At 41.8% G+C, this 22,956-nt stretch overlaps 1 protein-coding gene across 1 annotated transcript in view; it reads left to right on the forward strand.

Moving 5' to 3' along the window:
- Positions 1–22,956, forward strand: part of SYN2 (synapsin II) — a 179,937-nt gene that overhangs the window by 113,795 nt on the left and 43,186 nt on the right. The window contains exons 2-4 of the mRNA XM_010377290.2: positions 16,421–16,478; positions 17,702–17,793; positions 21,472–21,628. Of these exons, the coding sequence (XP_010375592.2) occupies positions 16,421–16,478; positions 17,702–17,793; positions 21,472–21,628 (307 nt within the window). The remainder of the gene's footprint in view (positions 1–16,420; positions 16,479–17,701; positions 17,794–21,471; positions 21,629–22,956) is intronic.

A 22,956-nucleotide genomic window follows, 5' to 3' on the forward strand; every position in this document is an offset into this window, starting at 1 on the left:
TCCTCCCAGCCTGCCAAAATTCAGTTGTTAGTGCCTATTCTAGTGAATAATATCCCCCTGAATTGGCACCAGTTGGAAAATTGTAGAATGGAATGTGCCACCTGGGTTTGGATTTGGAAATCCAAAGTATTGTTGCCTTGAGGTATGAGGATGTTTCTGCTGAGCCATGGTGGTGAGTAGGCTGATAATGCCAGCCATGTCAGTTTGCACTTGGACCAGGAAAAGAGGATCAAGTCTGCTTTGCTAACAAAAGCAGAATGTGAGATCTCTTTCATTTCCTTGCAGCAATTTGCTCTACGAACTGTGTACTGATGATGTGGTATTACAAACAGAATCAATGCATCAGCAAAATGATAAAAATAAAACTCCCTTGTGCTTCTATAATACTAAGCTGTTAACATTTTTTGTTTTCAGACAGCATCTCACTCTGTTGCCCAGGCTGGAGTGCAGTGGTGTGAACATGGCTCACTGCAGCCTCAACCTCCCAGGCTCAAGCGATCCTCCCATCTCAGACTCCTAAGTAGCTGGGACTACAGACACTAGCCACCATGCCCGACTAATTTTTTATTTTTCTGTAGAGACAGAATCTCTTTATGTTGCCCAGGCTGGTTTCAAACTCTTGGACTCAAGTAATCCTCCCGCCTCAGTCTCCCCAAGTGCTAGGATTACAGGTGTGAGCTACAGCGCCCAGCCAATTATTTACATTCTTTATGATACTTGATCTCACAAGCACTCTTAGTGGAAATCAGGTCCTCAGTTTCTACATCCTGTTATATCACTTAGGGATTTCTATGTGTTGAATTCCAGTCTTCTTCAATTTGGAGGAGAGTTACCTTTCCTGCTCTAAGGAGGCAGCATGGTGGAATGGAAAGGGAACATGGCCTGCCTCAAACTGTTGTTTGATCTTGAACTTGTCAAATTTTCCTGTCTTCAGGCTTCTGTTTCTTCACAAGTAAAATAAGTAGAAGATCTCTAAGCAAAATTTTCCCTCTCAGAAGGCTGAGGGAATATTATCTTGTTAATTTTTCATATTATGATGTGAATAATGTATAAATTCTTCAGTAATTGTTGACTTATACGTAAAATAGAACATTAAGATGGAGGATGGTCTCATCATACATTGGAAAAAACATTATTTGTCTATATTTATAACTGCCTGATCAGCATTAAAAGAATGAATTCATTTTGTTGAAATGCCCTCCATTTCAAAGAACTCACACAGGAAAGTTTTTTTTTAACCCAGTGGTTTTTACATAAAAAGAGGAGAAAAAAAAAAAAACCTAAAATGTGTGGCTGTGGTGCACTTGATACTTTACATTCTCATTTACTCATTCAACACACTTTAGGGCACTAACATGTACCAGGCATTGTAACAGAGCTGGGCATGGGATTGATACAGTGGCTACCACCACAAGGTCGCTGTTCTCATGGAGCTTACATTTTCGTTGGGCAGATGGATAATAAGTAGTTGAAAAAATTTCTCTTTTGAAATAATGAAGAATAATAAAATGAAGAATAATAAAAAATTTCAAAATAGAAATAATGAATATTATGAAGATAATATAGAGAATGATGGAGGGGGGCGCAGAGGAAACTACTTTTGTTCAGATAGTCAGTAGAAACATCGGAGGGAATGGGATTTCATGCATGATTTGGCTCTCTGTTTGTTATTGATGTATAGGAATGCTTGTGATTTTTGCACATTGATTTTGTATCCTGAGACTTTGCTGAAGTTGCTTATCAGCTTAAGGAGAGTTTGGGCTGAGACAGTGGGGTTTTCTAGATACACAGTCATGTCATCTGCAAACCAGGACAATTTGACTTCCTCTTTTCCTAACTGAATACCCTTTGTTTTGTTCTCCTGCCTGATTGCCCTGGCCAGAACTTCCAACACTATGTTGACTAGGAGTGGTGAGAGAGGGCATCCCTGTCTTGTGCCAGTTTTCAAAAAGAATGCTTCCAGTTTTTGCCCATTCAGTATGATATTGGCTGTGGGTTTGTCATAAATAGCTCTTATTATTTTGAGATACGTCCCATCAATACCTAATTTATTGAGAGTTTTTAGCATGAAGGGCTGTTGAATTTTGTCAAAGGCCTTTTCTGCATGTCAAAATCGTGTGCTTTTTGTCTTTGGTTCTGTTTACATGCTGGATTACGTTTATTGATTTGCATATGTTGAACCAGCCTTGCATCCCGGGGATGAAGCCCACTGATGGTGGATAAGCTTTTTGATGTGCTGCTGGATTCAGTTTGCCAGTATTTTATTGAGGATTCTTGCATTGATGTTCATCAGGGATAATACACCTAGGAATCCAACTTACAAGGGATGCGAAGAACCTCTGCGAGGAGAACTACAAACCACTGCTCAACGAAATAAAAGAGGACACAAACAAATGGAAGAACATTCCATGCTCATGGATAGGAAGAATCAACATCGTGAAAATGGCCATACTGCCCAAGGTACTTTATATATTCAATGTCATCCCCATCGAGCTACCAATGACTTTCTTCAAAGAATTGGAAAAAACTACTTTAAAGTTCATATGGAACCAAAAAAGAGCCCCCATTGCCAAGACAATCCTAAGCCAAAAGAACAAACCTGGAGGCATCACGCTACCTGACTTCAAACTGTACTACAAGGCAACAGTAACCAAAATAGCATGGTACTGATACCAAAACAGAGATGTAGATCAATGGAACTGAACAGAGCCCTCAGAAATAATACCACACATCTACAACCATCTCATCTTTGACAAACTTGACAACAACAAGAAATGGGGAAAGGATCACCTATTTAATAAATGGTGCTGGGAAAACTGGCTAGCCATATGTAGAAAGCTGAAACTGGATCCCTTCCATATACACCTTATACAAAAATTAATTCAAGTTGGATTAAAGTCTTAAATGTTAGACCTAAAACCCATAAAAGCCCTAGAAGAAAACCTAGGCAATACCATTCAGGACATAGGCATGGGCAAGGACTTCATGACTAAAACACCAAAAGCAATGGCAACAAAAGCCAAACTAGACAAATGGGATCTAATTAAACTAAAGAGCTTCTGCACAGCAAGAGAAACTATCATCAGAGTGAACAGGCAACCTACAGAATGGGAGAAAATTTTTACAAAATCTACCCACCTGACAAAGGGCTAATATCCAGAATCTACAAAGAACTTAAACAGATTTACAAGAAAAAAAATCAAACAACCCCATCCAAAAGTGGGCAAAGGATATAAACAGGCACTTCTCAAAAGAAGACACTTATGCAGCCAACAGACACATGAAAAAATGCTCATCATCACTGGCCATCAGAGAAATGCAAATCAAAACCACAATGAGATACCATCTCACACCAGTTAGAATGGCGATCATTAAAAAATCAGGAAACAACAGGTGCTGGTGAGGATGTGGAGAAATAGAAACACTTTTACACTGTTAGTGGGACTGTAAACTAGTTCAACCATTGTGGAAGACAGTGTGGTGATTCCTCAAGGATCTAGAACTAGAAATACCATTTGACCCAGAGGTCCCATTACTGGGCATATACCCAAAGGATTATAAGTCATGCTACTATAAAGACACATACACACATATGTTTATTGTGGCACTATTCACAATAGCAAAGACTTGGAACCAACCCAAATGTCCATCAATGATAGACTGGATTAAGAAAATGTGGCACATATACACCATGGAATACTATGCAGCCGTAAAAAAGGATGAGTTCATGTCCTTTGTAGGGACATGGATGAAGCTGGAAACCATCATTCTCAGCAGACTTTCGCAAGGACAGAAAACCAAACACTGCATGTTCTCACTCATAGGGGGGAATTGAACAATGAGAACACTTGGACACAGGAAGGGGAACATCACACTCCGGGACCTGTTGTGGGGTGGGGAGAGGGGGGATGGTTAGCATTAGGAAATATACCTAATGTAAATGACGAGTTAATGGGTGCAGCACACCAGCATGGCATATGTATACATATGTAACAAACCTGCATGTTGTGCACATGTACCCTAGAACTTAAAGTAAAATAAATAAATAAATAAATAAATAAATAAATAAATAAATAAGTAAGTAAGTAAGTAAAAGCACATGAAGTAAAAAAAAAAAAAGAAACATAGGATGGAATATGTGAGCTGAGACTTACACATTAAAAAAGATGCAGGACATGCAAAAATCTGAGGGAAAGAAGTACAAAAGCCCAAGAGGACAGATAATGTTTCAGGAATACATTAAAGGCAGAGTCATTTAATTCTAACAAACTTTGGAAATGGGTATTGTCCTTACCTTATAGATGAAGAAACAAGGAAGTAAAAAAGCCCAAGGTCAGAGAGCAAGTAGAGGACCTGAGATGTAAACCCAGATTAGTCTGGCTCTAACATTCACACTCTTTCCACTGTGCCACTCAGCAGTTGATGAAAATGCAACGTTTCTGAGTGGGCATGAAGAACTTGTTTCTGTGTAACACGGTGGGGAGGGCACTCTTCCTTCATTTTGATTCAGGGAGTGTGTATACCCCAACCAGAACATGTAAATGGCTATTCGTTTTTGTCATTGGATGTATCATGTATTTTTGTGTGATATTGTTTTGTGTATTGGTTCCTTGTTCCCTTAAGTCCCAGGTGGGCAGGTGTCCTCTGCTGGGAATCAAGAAATAGGTCTTTACTAAGAGTGTTGTTATGGGCTGAATGTTTGTGTCCGCTAAATTTGTATGTTGAAGCCCTAACCCCTAATATGGTATTTGGAGGTGGGGCCTTTGGGAGGTGATTAGGTTGAGATGAGGTCATGAGAGTGGGGCCCTCACGATGGTGTTAGTGTCCTCATAAGAAGAGAGACCAGAGCTTACTCACTCTCCTTCACATGTGAGGACACAGAGAAGGCAGCTGCAAGCCAGGAAGAGTGCCCTCACCAGGAACTAAATCTGCTGGCACCTTGATCTGGACTTTCTAGCCTCCAGATCTATGAGAAATAAATGTTTAAGCCAGCCAGTCTATGGCATTTTGATATAGCAGCCCAAGTGTGTGTGTATACGTGTGTGTGTGTGAGTATACATAGGTATATGTGTGTCTGTACATACATACACAGAGAGATGTGTATGCATCTGTGTGTGTGTGTGTGTGTGTGTGTGTGTATGTGTGTATTATAAAGAATTGGCTTTCACAGTTATGAGGCTGAGAAGTCCCAAGATCTGCAGTGGGCAAACGGGAAACCTCGGGGAGCTAATGATAGTTGGGATCCAAGTCTGAAGGTCTGAGAACTGGGAAAGCCAATGGTGTAAGTTTTGATCTGAGTCCAAAGGCAGAAGAAAAGAAATTTTACTAGCTCTGCCACCTAGTAACTGCTGCCTTTAAGCAAGTCAGTTAATTCATCTGAGCCTTATTTTTCTGTAAAACAGTGCTTGCTTGAAGACAGGCAGAAAGAGCAAATTCTCCTGTACTCCACATTTTTGTTCTAATCAGACCTTCAGTGGGTTAAATGATGTCCATCCTCAGTGGGGAGGGCAATCTGCTTGACTCAGTCTACTCATTCAAATGTTAATCTCATCCAGCAACACCCTCACAAACACTTTTAGAAAGAATGTTTAAACAAATATCTGGGGACCTGTGACCTAATCAAGTTAACACATAAAATTAACTGTCATAGGTGTGCTTTGTGTAAGGCAGTGGTGAGTGTGAGGTTGAGTTGTTGGAGAATAGGAAGGAAGTATAAGACAGTATGCACTATCAGGGGGCTTCTGATACAGTGGAGAAAAGAAACACAAATTAAAAATCAGCTGATGATACTAGACTATCTGTTTAAAGTGACAAATCAGCAGGTTTCAGACTAGGCTTCCAGTAGGAGGAGAAACTACTGCAGGAGGGGAGGTCAGGGAAGATTTCCTAAGGAGGCAGAACTACTTTTGGACCTTGAAGAACGATGGCAGGGGTGATTTCACTGTGGTCCAAGGCACAGGGGTTGGGAAACTGTCTGAATTATAGAAGGAGTAGGGCAGGGCTCCTGCATATGCTTATACAGGTTGTTCACTGTACAAGGACATCTATCTGAGGAGACAAGTAGGGGCTGGGATGCAGCCCCACATTCTGCTCACCAATCCAAGTGCCCTAGTGCAGGAGGGTGTCCTGCAGGCATCCTGAGGAAGAGGTGCCTTTTTCTAATTCCTATGGAGACTCTGAAGCAAACTTAGAGAGATTAGTTTCAAACAGAAGGGTGAGGCCAGATCATGGAGGGCATTTCCTTGTATCTAGACTGCTACCAAAGGATGGGAACATGCAGCTCTGGTGATAGCTGTGACTGTGGGTGTGATTCGTGACCGCACAGTGGAGGTAGAGCTGCACTATTCACGATGCTAGGAGCCTTACATATCTGGCATAAAATAAAGCCAAATCTTCAAAATTATATTTGCCTGCTCTTTCTTCAAAGCAAACTTGGTAACTGACCCACTTTGCTCCAATATCAAATCAGCGTGATTTAATTTTATAAGCCAGTCATGGAAAGAAAATCTGTCCCATGACTCCAAAGCATTCTGTTCTGTAGCTCCGCTATAATTACGGACAAATGCATCTAATCTTCCCGTCATGTGTTCTCCTGAGTTACAGGATTCTTTTTTTTTTTTTTTTTTTTCTGTATTTGATAATCTCGTTATCTTGTGATACTGCATCATTTAATTATTCCCCAAAATAGAGATCTTCAGAAAATCTGTTCAGAAAAAGTGATTTGCTGTTCCCAACTGAAATCACAGCTGGGATGTTTACACAGAAATTAGTTATTTTCAGATCTTTGGAATTGCTGCTTTTCTTAAGGGATCTCATCTGCCACATAAGGCTGTTGAAGCCTCCCACAGGTCACCTGATGAAATTTCATAAACTCCAGAGAAGGACTAAGTGGGCATTCACAAAGGTCTTCAAGCCTAGGACTCTGTATCAGATTGAGCCTGGTTGTTCTCTTTGATTTTTTTTCCTTTTTCTTTTTTGAGACAGGGTTTCACCATGTTGGCCAGGCTGGACTTGAACTCCTGGGCTCAAGTGATCCTCCAGCCTCAGCCTCCCAGGTGGTTTGGACTGCAGGCACATGCCATAGCACTCAGCTGCTCTCTGATACTAACCTCCAAATATCTAGCTGTGTTCAGTAACTCTATAAACATTTCATGTGTCAAACAGTAGGACAGGCTTTGGTAACACAAAATGAATAGAGCAGAATCCTCACCTAAGGAAGTATATGGTCTCTAAGCTTGCTCATCAAAAGAGTTGGAGGCCGGGCGCGGTGGCTCAAGCCTGTAATCCCAGCACTTTGGGAGGCCGAGACGGGCGGATCACGAGGTCAGGAGATCGAGACCATCCTGGCTAATACGGTGAAACCCCGTCTCTACTTAAAAAAAAAAAAAAAATACAAAAAAACTAGCCGGGCGACGAGGCGGGCGCCTGTAGTCCCAGCTACTCAGGAGGCTGAGGCAGGAGAATGGCGTAAACCCGGGAGGCGGAGCTTGCAGTGAGCTGAGATCCGGCCACTGCACTCCAGCCTGGGTGGCAGAGCAAGACTCCGTCTCAAAAAAAAAAAAAAAAAAAAAAAAAAGAGTTGGAATTTAATTTTACTAGCTCTGCCACCTACTAACTGCTACCTTTAAGCAAGTCAGTTAATTCTTCTGAGCCTCATTTTTCTATAAAACCAGTAACATGAAGACGACATTCTTGTAAGAGGCATATTGTGAGGATTAATTTTGGTGGTCTGAGCTGAGTGATTTGATTTGTATAGGGTCACTCAGTGTTTGTTTGGTTTTTCTTTCCCTCCTCCTACACACCCGTGTGTTGCCTTTGTATCTTTACCTTTATAGACTGAAGAAGACTCATTATTTTAGCTTTACTAAAATCAGAGCCGTTTCATTTTGTTCTGTTTTTCTCTGGACCATTTCTACTTTCATCATGTCACTTGTGTCCAGGTGAGTGGACCTAATACGCTGTATCACAAACAGGAAAGCATTACAGCTTGTACAAGATGGGGTTAAGGCATGAGTAGCCCTTTATGTTGGATTTCCATAAGCTTTCTAGTGATAACTAACATTTTTTCACCTTTCACTCTCTCTGTCTTTTTGGTTTTTGCCTGTTACAGCTCACAGGACTGTCTTCAGGAAACAATTTTCTGTCATTCGAGGTTTCTTTACCGGATTGTAGTTGAGCATTCCAGTTCATGATCCTCTGATAAGATTATTTCCCCTGAATGTGTTTTCTTACACTTAGTCACATTAAAACTCCTCTGCCACTTTTCTGCCCACGTCCACATCTTCTTTCAGTTTACCCCTAATCATCTTGGCATTTTAATCCCTGGAAGAGCTGAATGCCATCGGCAACCTTGGCAATTTCCCCATGCACTGTTTTCCAGATCATTTATATGAATGTTAACTAAGACACCATGCAGCTTGCTCTTTATGTAAGAAGTGCCTTACTTGCAGAGCATTTGATATAACAATTTAATCAGTGAATTAATAATATCAAGGACCAGCCACAGAATGTTGCCTTTATCTGGAAAAGTACTCATGTCTTCCTATTCTTTGTTTCTTATTCTGAACCAAACCAATTATCCATAACAGAAGTTTCTCCAGGTACTGAAAGTTTTATGGTCCATAAATTATATAACAAATCCAAATTTGAGTTGAGAACCCCTTCAATGTAAGGCCTGACTATTTGAGGCCTTATTTATGTCTCTGTTCCAGAACATCTACAGGGGGAGTTCTATAAAGTGTTATGCCATTTCATTAAATCTGATTTTTTAAATGTTGCTGTCATTTCCCAGCTAGCTACTAACCTCCCAGGCCTAATCAATCAAGTGATTAATTGAATTGTCAGGTGAGTGCTGTGCAATAGGTGCCAAGTGCCAGTAAAATAGAAAATCCTGAAGTCTGGTTACTACACTGGCTTCTGAAATGATCTTAAGCACTGATTCATTCCCTTCAGTCTTCTCCACATTCCAGAGAAAGCAGTCTCTCAGATCTTAGGCATATCTGACCGTATGATCTCTCTGCTTAAAATCTTTGAGTATATTCAGAGACAGTTGGGAAAACTTGAATACAGATCAGTAAAGATGTTAATAAAAATTGTTAATTTTGTTTGGTGAGACAATGGCATGGTACTTATATTTTAAAAGTCATTATCCCAGAATAGGCAAATTAATACAGACAAAGTAGATTAGAGATTACCTGGGACTGAGGGGAGAAGGGAATGGGCACTTATTGCTTATTGGCTACAGAGCTTTTGTTTGGGATGATGAAAAAGTTTTGAAAAATAGATAGTCTGACGAGTTGATGGGTGCAGCACACCAACATGGCACAAGTATACATATGTAACAAACCTGCAGGTTATGCACATGTACCCTGGAACTTAAAGTATAATAATAATAAAAAAAGAATATGCTTCCTTAAAAAAAAAAACAAAATAAAAAATACAATACAAAAAATAAATAAATAAATAAATAAATAAATAAAAAGAAAAATAGATAGTGGTGGTGGTTGCACGACATTGTGAATACCACTGAAGTGTATACGTAAAAGTGGTTAAAATGGAAAATGTTATGTCTGTTTTGCCACTGTAAATCATACAAGTAAGAATCATTAACAGAGAGAATGCTTAAAAATTGACAGGATAAATGACATGATGTTTGGGATTTGCTTTAAAATACTCAAACCATAGTCTCAACAACAAAAACAGTGAGGGTAATAGATGAAAAAGATTGGTAAAATGTTGATGACTATTGAGGATATTTCTGCAACAAAAACTTGTAAAAAATCATTTGGAGACTAGCCCTCATTCCCAGAGACTCCACCTGACATTTAAAGCCCTTGTTCTGCCTCTTCCCTGCCTCAGGAATCTCCGGTCTTCACTGCTCAGCCAGCAGTGTGCTGGGCCTCTGTAGTGCTCAGAGCCCCACCCAAGCTTCTGTGCCTTTGCCCTTACATTTCAATTCTACATCCTCCTTCCTATGTGGCTAATTCCTACTCATTCTTTAAGACTCAGTACAGTCTTTCTGAAGCATTCCTAAATTTCTCCAGGCAGGGAGAATGGCTCCCTCCTTTGGGTTCCCATAATGCTGTACTTGTATGTCTGCTACAGTTGATACCCTGAATTACAATCTTTTATTTTTGTTTCTGTCTCTCCACTGACATATAAGGTAGAGGAAACTTTCTTTCCACTGTACATACTCCTGGACTATATGAAACTTTCATTGTTGTTTTAGTTGTGTGCTTGAAATTGTTTTTAAAGGAAAAGATTGAAAGGTGGAAATGTGAATGCTAGATGTGAATCTGAAGAGTTGAGCGGGAATTTAGCAATAACCACCATATAGATACTGGTGTCCTTTTGTAGACTGTGCGAAATTTCTGTACTTTGTGACCACTTATGGTTGCCAATTTTTATAGTTCCAGCACCTATACCACTGGGTGCTCAGTAAATTTTTGCTGAATTTACTGACAAATCACAGCGTTTCTTTCTATAGATTGCAAAAGCTAGCTATCCAGCTTCTTTGAGGGAGGGAAGTGGATGCATACTTTTTAGAAGAGACAGTTAATCTTCGGATATGGTTTTTCAGAGTAACAAATAAGCAGCTGGAGGGATACTCCTGTGCCGGTAGAGTCTGTGGCTATTCAGCCAGTGCAGTGAGTGGTGAGCTGACTGCAATTAGCTGCAGTACTCATCTTGCCAGTGGGTGGCGGCAGGTGCTAACAAACTTGCACCAGGACAGGCAGGCTTGATTTTACCCTAACAGTGTAGGTGGGGAAATAGGAATCTCCTACTATTTCTAGTTTATTTTCTAACTTCTTGAAGTCTTCAGATGTTTGGTTGAAAGAACAAGGCCTGAGTCAGAGTCAGTAAGAGCCAGAAACTAGCATCTTGTTAAAGGTAAATGTCTAGACAGTGCTAGGTATTTACTAGGTGCTGGACTATTTCCAGAGCTCTGGCAAAGTCTTTTCTTCCCTAAATGCTTTCTGGAGTATGTGAATCCATCTTTAGTGCTGTCATCTTCTAGTCTGAGATTTGATACTTATGCAAATTCTAGTCATCTTGGGAGGATTTATACTCTAGGCTGTTTCAGGTCCATTAGCTCCAATATAGACAAAGATTGAAAACAGATTTTCATTTGGGGAAGGAGAAGAAGGAAAGAACTTGACCGTCAGGATTGACACATGTGAGAAGAAGATGGCAGGGCCTGCAGAAATAGGCTCCGTCCTGAGGGTGCTCTCTTCTGGTTTTCTCTAGTGGTCCAGCCCAAACCACCACTCCTAACATCCCAGTTAATAAGCAAGTCCTGATTGTGAGGCTACTAAGTCACAGCTCTGTGAAGGATTTGGAAATTTATGGATATAATTATTATATTTGTACAGGCCTAGAGCGTCTAATCAAACAATAAGACATAATCAGTATTTAAAATAAAAAATTTTCTGAAAAATCCAAGATTCACATATGGATCATCCCTGCTGTGAAGCATTGTTATATAATGTAGTGGTCTGAGGCATAGGTGGGGGAGCAGTGTCTGATTATCAGACAACCGACCTTGAAAGGTAGTATCAGATGATGATGCTGTGAGCCAAATATCATGAGCAGACAATAAATGTGATGAAAGTTCAGAAAAGGAAGAAGCCATGTTGGCCGTAGTCGTATTAAAACAGCATATGTTTGCTGCTTTTTGCTAGCAGTGCCTCATATTTGCATAAATTTCAGCATTTCCAAAACTTTCATGTCATCTGATTTCATTAAATCTTCACAACCACCTGTGAGCCAAATATTATTAAATGAGGTAAAATACATAAAACACTTAGAATAGTAGTTAGTACATCACAGGTGTTCACTATTAAGATCACTATTAGCCCTGTTTTATAAATGACACAACTAAGACTCAAGAGAGGCATTACTTGCCCAAAGTCACACAGCTGAAAAATGGTAGAAGTAGGCCTGAACTTGGCTTCCTTGGCTCCTATTTCTAGAACTCTTTCTCCATTATCCCATGCATAAAAGAGGGTGTATTTAAGCTAGGCTTGCCTGGTTTGGGCCAAGTTTTGTGGGGGAGTTAGGAGAGAAGTCTCTGAATCGTATTGCTCAGCCTCACAAGCCCTAGTTGGTAGGTGGATGGGAATTGATGAAGGTATTCACTTCCTTGATTAACGAGTTAAATCTAGAAGCTTTTGCTCATTTTAGCAATAAGGGGAGATGGTTCATTACCTGGTCCATCAAGGAAGCTGCAAGCCATTAAACTTACATAGATCCTCAGCTGCTAGGCTTGTTAAGAAAAATGTTACAATAGGGGGAAATTGACAACACAGGCACTAAAGATATTTTTAGTCTGTGTTTCAAGGATGTACATCTTGGGTTTTGTTTAGGATTGAGCACAAGGGGATGAATTTAGATTTATGTGACAAGACTGCCAATCAGAAAGTTCATATTGGCGGGGCATGGTGGCTCACTCCTATATCCCAGCACTTTCAGATTCCAAGGTAGGATTGCTTGAGCCCAGGGGTTCAAGAACAGCCTGGGCAACATAATGAGACCGTGTCTGTACAAAACAAAGTTTAAAAATTAGCCTGGCATGGTGGCATGTGCCTGTAGTTCCAGCTACTCGGGAGGCTGAGGCAGGAGGATCACTGGAGCTCAGGCAGTCGAGGCTACAGTGAGCCATGATTGCACCACTGCACTCCAGCCTGCGCAACAGAGCAAGATCCTGTCTCAAAAAAAAAAAAAAAAAAAAAGTCCATACTGGGCATCTTATCTGTTCCTATCGTATGCAGGGGACTATGTGGGAAAACTAAGGGAAGCGGGTTTCAATTGCTGGTAAGAGTGGTATCATTTTTTTCTGGGGTGGGGGACAGTTTGGGAGTATCAGCAAAAACCATAACTGTGTTTGTTCCTTGCACCAGTGTTTCCGTCATAAAATATTTATCCTATGGCTATATTTTTAAATGTAAGACTTTGTAGCACTGTTTGTAATAGCAAAAACAAGAAACTAGAAATCTAATGTGCTCACCAATATATAATGCCAATACCAATAAATGCTTACCAATAAATACTGTATGTCCTTCAAATGGAATTTCATGCAACTATTAAAAAGGAAGAGGCCCATCAATATGTGCTGAAAGCATATCACTAAGATATATTTTTAAGTGCAAAAAACAAAAAATTTTTTTAAATTTATGTAGCATGCCATATGTATATGTTTGAAGCATATATGTGTGCAGGTGTATCCACACATTTTTCCCCCTCCACTGGAAGTATATGCTTATAATTGATAATCGGAAGTATATGTGATAAGAGAGGAATGGGAAAAAAGGACATTTTACTTTTTGTTTTATCCTCTTATATAATTTTATAGATAGATTGATTAGTTTAACCACATGATATACTATTTTTTAAAAAAATTTAAGCCTCCCTAAGGTCACACAACCAGGAAAGGGTACAGCTAGAATTCACACCCTAGATTGTGATTCCAGAGCCCATCCTCTGGATTCTAGCACACTGCCGTGTACTAGTGTTCTCTTAGTATTAGGAAATACTTCTGTCATTTGCTAGCAAATTACACAATTTTTCATGAAAATACCTAGAATCAAAATGTCCAAGAGCCTGGAGCTGCAAGAATGTGCTCATTCTCCAGAAGAGGGCTCTGTATCTCATCTGCCAGCCATCTTGGCTCCTTTTCTATAAGGTTGTGGCTCAGCCAAGAGAGGTCAGTGACCCTGGGCCAGGAAACACACACTAAGATTTCCAACAGGACAGATTACCTTAAGGAAAAGGCATTAGGATAGCTAGAGAGGTGGGGGAGGAGGAAAGGCATGAAAACAGTTCATTAGCCAACTTGGTCAATGGGCAGGTGCAGGAAGTGGCAGAAAAACCCAGCCAGAATCTATAAATATACTTCAGTATCAGTGTTCAAAACCCACAAAATAAATGAGTGAATTAAGAAACTTGGCAGCATTTAAGCACCTAGATGTAAACTCTTAGTTCTAGCCTTAACTTCCATGAACTTTTCTGATTTGGGCATGTTATTTAATTGTCCTGGGCTCCAGTTTCCCCATCAGCCAAATGGACCACACTATCTCTCCTGGCTCCTTCAGAGAGTTGTGAGGAACAACTAGGGCGAGGAACATGCTTTGCAAATGCACGGCATCGTACCAAATGAGAGGTTATTGTTAATGTCTCTAAGATTTAACTCACAGAAGGAGAGCTATTTTGAGACAGGAAAATAGGAGGAAGCATCAGAAAAGCATTGCTGATAACAAGGTAGACATACCTCACCAATGAAAGAAAGGGATCTCATGGGTCATTCACTCCAGTTCCTCCTTTTTATAGTCATGGACACAAACCTGCAGAGTCTAAGGTCTGTAGAGAAGTGATAGTGCCATACTAGACTCTATTAGTTAAACCTGTAAATAAAATGCAATAGTAGCCAAAGAAATATATATACTACAAGAATATACTACAGGGCCCCTGCCTGAGGGGCTCGCTGAGCTGTGAATGTTGATCAGGGTCCTGGAAACAAGCTGGTGTGAAGCTTAATAAGAAATTGGGGCAGAGGTGGGGGATGGACTTAAGTGGTCCAGCTCCAGGATGGCTGAGTGCCTCAGAGGAGCAATTTGAGGGTGGCCAGGGACTTGGATAGGACAAATGACAACTTCCTAGAACGGGGCGTTCCAGAACCCATAAAGAAAAGGAAACAGCCTGGCCTTATCCCGGGTAGTTGACAGGAACCAGGGTAGGAAGTATTTGTAGTGGGACTAGTGCTCACATCATGAAGTCCCTTGTGAGTGGAAGAAGGAAAATGGGAACAAATGCAATGCAGCACACACAGGGCAAGTCCGTTTTTGTGGTGATGTGAGCAGAGAAGGAGAGACTAGATCAATAGAGGGAGACAGTGCCTGCAATGTGTAGGGCAGTGGGCTCAGAGTGCCACAGACTTGGCTGTGAACACTGGCTCTGCCAATAACTTGCTATAGGGCCTTGAATACACCATTTTCAATTCTGAATCTTGGTTTCCTTGTTTCTGAAATGAAGATCTTTCTCCATATCTTACACGTTGTTAGGACTAAATGAGATGTTCTTGAAAACAACTCGCGTGTAATTCCTAGAACATGATGCCCAATAAATATTGGTTTATTCCTTTATTTTGGGGAGAGACTCCCAAAAAATCTCCAGTGAAATATTACAGTTGGAAATTTCAAACACTGGAAAAGCAAGCTCAGCCTACCTAACAGGTAGAGAGTGGAAAGGCCCTTTTGACAAATGGAGAACCAGCTGAAATGGACAGATAAGGAAATCTAATGTAGGGGGGGCAGGTTAGAAGCAAAGTAGGAATTAATGTAAGTATAAAAATATCTGCTTATAAGGGATTAATTACTTATTACAGGGGATTAGTTAATGCATTAATGTGAGGGTCCTCTAGATCTGTGACAAACTGGGAAGATACTGTGTACTGTGTAACTCACCTTGACCCATTTTCTTGACTGCTCAGAAATATGGGCTAAGTTTTGTGTTCAAATGCAGTAGCTTTCCTCAGTCTTTTCCCGCTGCTTTCTATTTTGATCTAATTAATTTTCTCACATTCATTGATTGTTCCTTAATCCTTATTTTGTTGGTTATATTTTTTATTTTTTATTTTTATTTTTATTTTTTTTTTGAGACGGAGTCTCGCTCTGTCGCCCAGGCTGGAGTGCAGTGGCCGGATCTCAGCTCACTGCAAGCTCCGCCTCCTGGGTTTATGCCATTCTCCTGCCTCAGCCTCCCGAGTAGCTGGGACTACAGGCACTTGCCACCTCTCCCGGCTAGTTTTTTGTATTTTTTTAGTAGAGACGGGGTTTCAGCGTGTTCGCCAGGATGGTCTCGATCTCCTGACCTCGTGATCCGCCCATCTCGGCCTCCCAAAGTGCTGGGATTACAGGCTTGAGCCACTGCGCCCGGCCTATATTTTTAAATTGATAATTGCCTCGGGTCCTCTTTGCGTGGGTATGAAGAAGTAAAGTGATAACAGTTTCTTTAAAAACTAGAAATCCAAAGGTGGATACCAAATAGAAAACCATAGTAAAATGAAAGATCAAGGAAAAAAGAAAATTATAGAGATGTATAAAGCTGACCTAGCCTTTACTAAGAATAAAATTGGGGAAATGCTTATTTCTAGATGCATTTTATAGCCAAAAGACCAGAGATGTTATGACAAAACCCAATAATGAAAGGATGTTTTGGATTATTTTACAGATGGGTAAATTGAGGCTAAAAGAGAGGGAATGGTTTGTCTTGGGGTGATCTCATAGCAGAATGAGGTTCAGAACCCAGGTCTCTTGACCCTCGTTCTGGAGATCTGTCTGCTGTGGTCCTCTTCTTTGTAATAGTAAATGTCTGACTTTAAATACTTGCACAAAACTAATTTGTGTGGGTTTATTCCTTTCTCCAGGGCCAAGTGCTTTCGGGGCAAAAAAGTCCTTGGAGATTATGATATCAAGGTGGAACAGGTAATCAGCCTGAAGCCCAGAGCTGCATCTGCATCATCACGGTTTCTTCTTGGCATGCCAGAGTGAACCATGTCATTCTGCTGAGTGGAATACTGTGTCCATCATTGGGTTCTGGACTCTGCATTTCCTCTCTCTCCTGTCCTTTCCCCAGGACCTTTCTCTCTGTAAGGATGGTCCTGGGGTCTGCATCTTTTCATTTCTCTGATTCCTTTTTATGGCTCTGGTGACTGTAGATGAGCAAACAGTTTGGTTCTTAGGATGCTCTTGCAGTGTAAGTTTCCCAGAGTGAGGAAAACCTTAGAGGAATGTCTTCCCAGGACATTGCACTTTACCTCCGTATTGTTGGTGGCAAGATACTTCTTGGTAGGCACATGTCTGCCATTCAGGTATGCTGCCCCCAGTGATGGTGCCTCTGGGCCTGAGGCTATACTTTAGAGGAAACGTAGAAAAGAACACTTCCTTAATACAGTGAAGCACTGAAAGCCCTTTTTTCTTTTTTTCTTTTCTTTTCTTTTCTTTTCTTTCTTCTTTTTTTACCTTCCTTCATCCTTTGCTTCATAGTAAATAGTGATTGGGTCCATTTGGGGAAGAGGAGGATGTTCAGTTTCAACAATGCATGTATTTCCTATGTGATAAAAGAAGTTACTCATCATTCATTATACAGTGTGTTATTATTTACTGACTGTCTTCAAACAACTTGTTAGATAGGCAAGATTGATAAAAATTATTCCCATTTTATAGATTGGGAAAACTGAAACACAGAGAGGACAAGTAACTTGCTTAATGTTTTATACAGCTGTGTAGGGGGAAGCAGAACTAAAACCTAGTTGGCTAAATTTAAACCTAGTGCTTTTATATTGAAACTGATAAAAGGACACTTGTCTCAGTCCACATTTTCGCTCTGTAAAGAGCCAGCACAAAAGATGCTGGGCTGGGAGTTAGGGGACTGGATTTTTGCTCCTTTCTCTGCCAATGATAAGTTTTGTTTGTCCTGAAAAGTTACTTAACTGCTCTGAGGCTCAATTTCCTCCTTTGGTAAATGGGGATAATTATCTCTGTCCCACCTTCATCACAGTGTTGCTGTGAGAATTAGACTAACTCAGTATGTGAACATGTTTTGAAAACTGTATATAAATATTCGGTGGTGGGGATGTTGCTGCTGCTATGTAGAGGACTTGCCAAAGTCAGGATTGTGAACTTATTCCCCTGTTATTATTTTCCAGGCAGAATTTTCAGAGCTTAACCTGGTGGCCCATGCAGATGGCACCTATGCTGTGGATATGCAGGTTCTCCGGAATGGCACAAAGGTTGTCCGGTAAGGGTCTTTCTGAACTCAGGGTCATTGTGACTGTCTCCAGTGTTACTACCTCTGGCTCAAAGAGGTGGTTTCTAAGTCAGGTGTTGGAGTGAGATAGCAGTGTTATGTATGGTATACAGAACTTAATGATGTGTGTTCTGCAAAAGTAGTAGAAAAGGCAGAGAAAACCAGCTTCTCGCTGAGCTTAGTCCAGTGGTACAGAAAGCAACTTAAGCTTCACAGACTCAGAGCTCACTTAGAGACAACTGGATTCCTTATAGGATTATTTCCCCCTACCCCTTCAGCCAGTGCAGCTCCGTGCTTTTATCCTGCATACATTTCCGTTGGAAAACAGGGTTCCATTGCTTTAAAACAAACAAACAAACCTGAAAATGTCTGATGTAGTTCAGCCTTCCATTTTACATTGATTTGCTTAGGTTCCCCTAGTGAGTTATGGCAGAGCCGTGTCTTCTATGTGAGATCCCTTGACTCTCCATCCTGTATTCTTTCTATATTCCTTATTCCTGGGAACTCCTAAGTCTGATAGAAAAACCTAGGGCTGGAAGAGACATGGTGGGTAGAAGAAAATAAGCAATTATTGAGCACTTACATGCCAGGTGGTATGCTGGATGCCTTATAGATGTGATGTTGTCATACTCACAGAATTTTGTGAGGGAGGTAATGAGAATTCCAGGTTGGAAGGTGGTCAAGCAGGGAGAGGGGGCAGTGGGAAATGGTTTCAACAAGTGTTATTCTTCCCAGGAGCTCAGTATGGCTTCAGGTTTTCAGACATCAGTCTTGTTCCAAGAAGAGATTTCACCTCACTCTCTTCCCTACCTCAATCTACAGTAACCTGACAGGCTTCCAGTGTCCAACAGGAACTGGGTTGGTGACAGGAAAGGCCAGACTGGAGGTGTCTGGGACCTAACAACAGGAAATATGAGCTTATCCATTCTGAAGATCAAGGAAGAAGACAGAAAAAGAGATGTCCATCCGGGTGGGGAGTGAGCTCACGTAGCTCCTACAAGAGAAAATGGATGGGCTCCTCCAGCTGTAGGTAGAGAGAGTAATGGGGATGCTTGAACATAAGCAGGTGGTGACAGGCCCAGTAGCAGGACAAGAATAAAGGCAGGCCCTTCTGGGTACCAGGGTAGGAACTCAGGGGCTGACCACAGTGTACAGCTCAATTCCTGCAACTGGGGTGCAGGATTGGAGTTGTATCTCAGGCATACAGCTGGTGCCAACTTCCCAGAACTGGGACACAAGAAGGTCAGAGCAGCTCTAACAGATGCCATGTTTCTGTCTGTCTGTTTGTTTGTTTGTTTATTTAATAGATTGAGGGGATTCTTATACAGATTTGTTACACGGGTATATTATGTAATGGTGAAGTTTGGGGTTCTAGTGTTCCATCACCCAAATGACATCATATCCAATAGATAATTTTTCAGCCCTCATCCTCCTTTCATCCTCCCCTCTTTTGGAGTCCCCAGTGTCTGTTTTTTCCATCTATATGTCTATGTGTACCCATTATTTGGCTCCTACTTATAAGTGAGAAATGCAGTATTTGATTTTCTGTTTCTGAGTTATTTCACTTAGGATAATGGCGTCCAGCTCCACCTTTGTTGCTGCAAAATACATGATTTTATTTTTTTAATGGCTACATTGTATTCCATGGTGTGTACTATATATATTTTCTTCATCCAGTCATCCACTGATGGACACTTTAGGTTGATTCCATGACTTTGCTATTGTGAATAGTGCTACAATAAACATATGAGTGTGTCTTTTAATATGATGATTTCTTTTCCTTTGGGTAAATACCCAGTAATGGTATTGCTGGGTCATCTGGTAGTTCTACTTTTAGTTCTTTGAGAAATCTCTATATTGTTTTCTGTACAAGTTGTACTAATTTACATTTCCCACCAACGGTGTGAAAGCTTAAGTCCTCTGAGTGGCCAAGGAAGGCTCCTTCCACCCTCACTTTAAAAGATTAATCTCTGAGCCTGGGTGGGGCTTGGGCTGGAGGTGGTGGGTAATGGCTGCCTGGGCAGAGAACCAAGTAGGTCATTGTATATTATATGAATCTACTGAGGCTTAGCGCCTTGGGAATAGATGCTGCCACAGAACTGACTCTCTGGGAAGGTGGGGTTTCTCTGAAGCTCAGGCGTGAAAACAGGGGCCTTGGTCCTCTGGAATAGCCGTGGCTAGAAGCTTTGCTGGCTGGAGGGGAAATGCAGGAGCTTTCCCATGCATGGGAACATTCTGTACTCTCAGGGCTTCCTGTAGCCGTTGCTCAACCTCAGTTCTGCGAAAAATATTTGTACCCCTCCCTAGCGTCCGCTTTGGAAGAATAACATTGGGAACTCTGGCATCTGTCCTCAGCCAGCCTGGCCCCTTGCTCTCCTGGGGGCCTGATGAGGGCATTGCCTATTTTAAGGAGCAGCTTTAAGGAGTTAGAAAAGAACACTGAGATCAGGGACCTCTGTGGCAGTGTGGTGAAGGCAGCCAAGTACTGTTCTCTTCAGTTTTCCAGGACCTGCTTTGAGCTCCAAATCGAAAGCCACAAGGACCTTCAGGCTCTTAACTGCCTCAAGAAGTCAAGGAAAATCTTTTTTACTTAAGGTGTGAGAGTCTAAAAGTGTTTCTTCGCTCCTAAGGATATTTGTTCCTTAGAAAAAGGCAATGCTTAGCCCAGAGGAGAGAGGGAATGTCAGAATTCTGTTCCTCAAATCTCCTTTGGAAAGTACCATAATATTGGCCAGGCGTGGTGGCTTGCACCTGTAATCCCAGCACTTTGGGAGGCCAAGGTGGGCAGATCACTTGAAGCCAGGAGTTCAAGACCAGCTTGTCCAACGTGGCAAACATAGCAAAACCCCATCTCTACTAAAACTATAAAAAATTGTCTGAATGTATTGGTGTGTGCCTGTAATTCCAGCTACTTGGGAGGCTGAGGCACAAGAATTGCTTGCACCCAGGAGGCGGAGGTTGCAATGAGCTGAGATCACGCCACTGCACTCTAGCCTGGGTGACAGAGCAAGACCTTGTCTCAAAAAAACAAAAACAAAAAAAAAAAAACAAACAAAAAAGGAAAGTACCGTAATATCCCATTTCCCAGTCCAGAAAGGAATAATAATAATAAAATTACAACCATTGCTCATGTGTGCACTCCCAGCGCTTTGGGTGACTGAGGTAGAAGAATGACTTGAGCCCAGGAGTTTGAGACCAGCCTGAGCAACATAATGAGAACTCATCTCTCCAAAAAATGAAAAAATTAGCCAGGGGTCGTGGCACGTGCCTATAGTCCTAGCTACTTGAGAGGCTGAGCCAGGAGGATCACTTGAGCCCAGGAGTTCGAGAACAGCCTGGGCAACATAGTAAGACCCTCTCTCTCCAAAAACAAAGAATTAGCTGGGCATGGTGGTTTGTGCCTGTAGTACTAGTTACTTAGCAGGCTAAGGCAGGAGGATCACTTGAACCCAGGAGTTTGAGGTTATAGTGAGCTATGGTTGTGCCACTGCACTCCAGCCTGGGTGACAGAGTAAGACCTGTCTCTAAAATAACAACAGTAAAATGAGGGGCTTGGACTAGGTGGTTCCTAAGCCCTCTTCCCTATCTTGGGTTTTGGAAATGGGAACCAAAATGATATATGGCCTGAAGTGCTGGTTAATAGCAAACCTGCCTCTACCTTCTTGCCAGGTCCTTCCGGCCAGACTTCGTGCTCATCCGGCAGCATGCATTTGGCATGGCGGAGAATGAGGACTTCCGCCACCTGATCATTGGCATGCAGTATGCAGGCCTCCCCAGCATCAACTCACTGGAATCCATATACAACTTCTGTGACAAGCCATGGGTGGTGAGTGAGGCCCCCTTCCCCCAAGTAAAAGGGTTGGATCCAGGCCCTACATCTCCCAGGTCCCTAGGAGGGACTCAAAATGCAGTAGGCCCCAGCCCCAGGAGGGTCCCTACATCTCCCAGGCCCCTAGGAGGGTCCTTAAGATGCAGTAGGCCCCAGCTACGAGGATGTGAGAGGAGCTTCCCCTGGGACATGGGGGAGGGCAGGTCATCACAATAGCACAACATCACCTGTCACAGGCTGGGCACCTTTGCTGCAGAGCGGACCTTTGGCCTCACAACAAAGTCGTACAAAGATACCATGAAGAAGCCCTTATAGGTCTGTAGGCTCTGCCCTTGGCCATAGGTTGCAATGATAAAAATGTCTGTTTCTTGCCTCCTAGAATGATCAAACTTTTAGAATGGCCTGAGCCCAGTGACAACCAAGGGAATAGTCCAACTCAGAGGTAGTGACGGAGTCATACCAAGTGGTTAAGCAACCTGAAAATGAAATTTATCCACATGCATGTGAATGAAATACTTATGAACTAGAAGTGTCCTTGGAGATCATCAAAGCCTAACCCTAACTCTGACCTTAACCTTTCATGATAGAGATATGAAAATTAAAGAAGGAAAGTAAGGTGTAGAAAACTACTTACTATAGGATGCCAGTTTCTGAGATTTTTCTACGTTAATTTCATTTAATCCTCACCTTACAAGGAAGATATTATTATCGTTGTTATCACTTTTTACAGAGAAACAAGACCCAAAAAGGATTAAGTAACTTGCCAAAGTTATAGTGCCAGGATTTCTCTACATCCCACTGACTCTCCCATTAATTGAGGCTCCTATATAAGGAAGAAACTGATCTGGTTTTCTTTTTCTTGGCCAACTTGGAAATCTAGGAAGGCAGTGGAAACTTTTAGGCAGATAGAAAAAGTGGGGCTAGGAGGGAGAGTGACTTATGATGGCTTTGGGGGCACTCTGGCTTCCCCTCCAACCACTGAGGGGACCCAGCGCCTCTGCTGGCTCTGCTACTCCAGGCTGACCCTCTCAGAAGGTAACACCTGCCCCTAATCACATCCTCATTGGCTTGCAGTATGCAGGCCTCCCCAGCATCAACTCATTGGAATCCGTTTATAACTTTGGTAGCAAGCCATGGGTGGCAAGTGAGGCCCCCTTCCCCCAGGTAAAAGGGTGGGATCCAGGCCCTGCATCTTCCAGGCCCCTAGGAGGGACTTCTGGACCTCAAGATGCAGTATGCCTTTCTTGTTTTGTAAAAGTGGAATTTCAGCTGTCATACACCCTGGATTGCCAAGGTTCCTGGCACTTATGGCTAATTGTGAAGTT

Source organism: Rhinopithecus roxellana, chromosome 1 (genome assembly GCF_007565055.1).
Source record: "Rhinopithecus roxellana isolate Shanxi Qingling chromosome 1, ASM756505v1, whole genome shotgun sequence".
In the NCBI taxonomy this organism is placed as follows: Eukaryota; Metazoa; Chordata; class Mammalia; order Primates; family Cercopithecidae; genus Rhinopithecus; species Rhinopithecus roxellana.